Source organism: Eimeria mitis, genomic scaffold (assembly GCF_000499745.2).
Source record: "Eimeria mitis Houghton genomic scaffold, Emh_scaff4934, whole genome shotgun sequence".
NCBI classification, from domain to species: domain Eukaryota; phylum Apicomplexa; class Conoidasida; order Eucoccidiorida; family Eimeriidae; genus Eimeria; species Eimeria mitis.
In genome coordinates this window covers 1246-1853 of record NW_013573236.1, presented here as the reverse complement: position 1 = coordinate 1853, position 608 = coordinate 1246, and the positions used below count along the sequence as shown (strand labels likewise).

Here is a 608-nt window from a genome sequence, read left to right as displayed (position 1 = left end):
GGCTGCTGATGACGCTGATGCAGGTGGTGTATGTAAACCCTAAACCCTAAACCCTAAACCCTAAACCCTAGATCAGCATCATCCTGCTTCGAGTGTTCTTCATCAGTTTGCTTTTTTTTTTGGTGCAGCAGATGTTCTACGGCTTTTCAGCTTTTAGGGTTTAGGGTTTAGGGTTTAGGGTTTGTGTTTAGGGTTTAGGGTTTAGGGTTTAGGGTTTAGGGTTTAGGGTTTAGGGTTTAGGGTTTAGGGTTTGGGTGTAGGTTTGGTTACGCTCACTATATGAGGACTTTCAATGGAGCAGTAGAAGAAGAAGAACTGCAAGAAGCAGCGGGCCACTTCTTAGCCATTGCCCGCGTGAGGGTTTAGGGTTTAGGGTTTAGGGTTTAGGGTTTAGGGTTTGGGGTTTAGGGTTTAGGGTTTAGAGAGCAGGGTCAGGGTTGACGCGGTACCGTCGCGAGAATCCCGTTTTTTTGAGGGTTTAGGGTCTAGGGTTTAGGGTTTAGGGTTTGGGGTTTAGGGTTTGGGGGTTAGGGTTTAGGGTTTAGGGTTTAGGGTTTAGGGCTTAGGGTTTAGGGTTTGTGGTTTAGGGTTTGGAGTCACGGGATCCC

The 608-nt window shown here is 47.4% G+C and overlaps 1 protein-coding gene across 1 annotated transcript in view; it reads left to right on the top strand.

The window, feature by feature from the left end:
- Positions 1-608, top strand: part of EMH_0078650 (uncharacterized protein) — a gene marked incomplete at both ends in the record, with an annotated part of 4157 nt that overhangs the window by 2332 nt on the left and 1217 nt on the right. Inside the window, one exon of the mRNA XM_013500030.1 lies at positions 261-354. Within this exon, the coding sequence (XP_013355484.1) occupies positions 261-354 (94 nt within the window). The remainder of the gene's footprint in view (positions 1-260; positions 355-608) is intronic.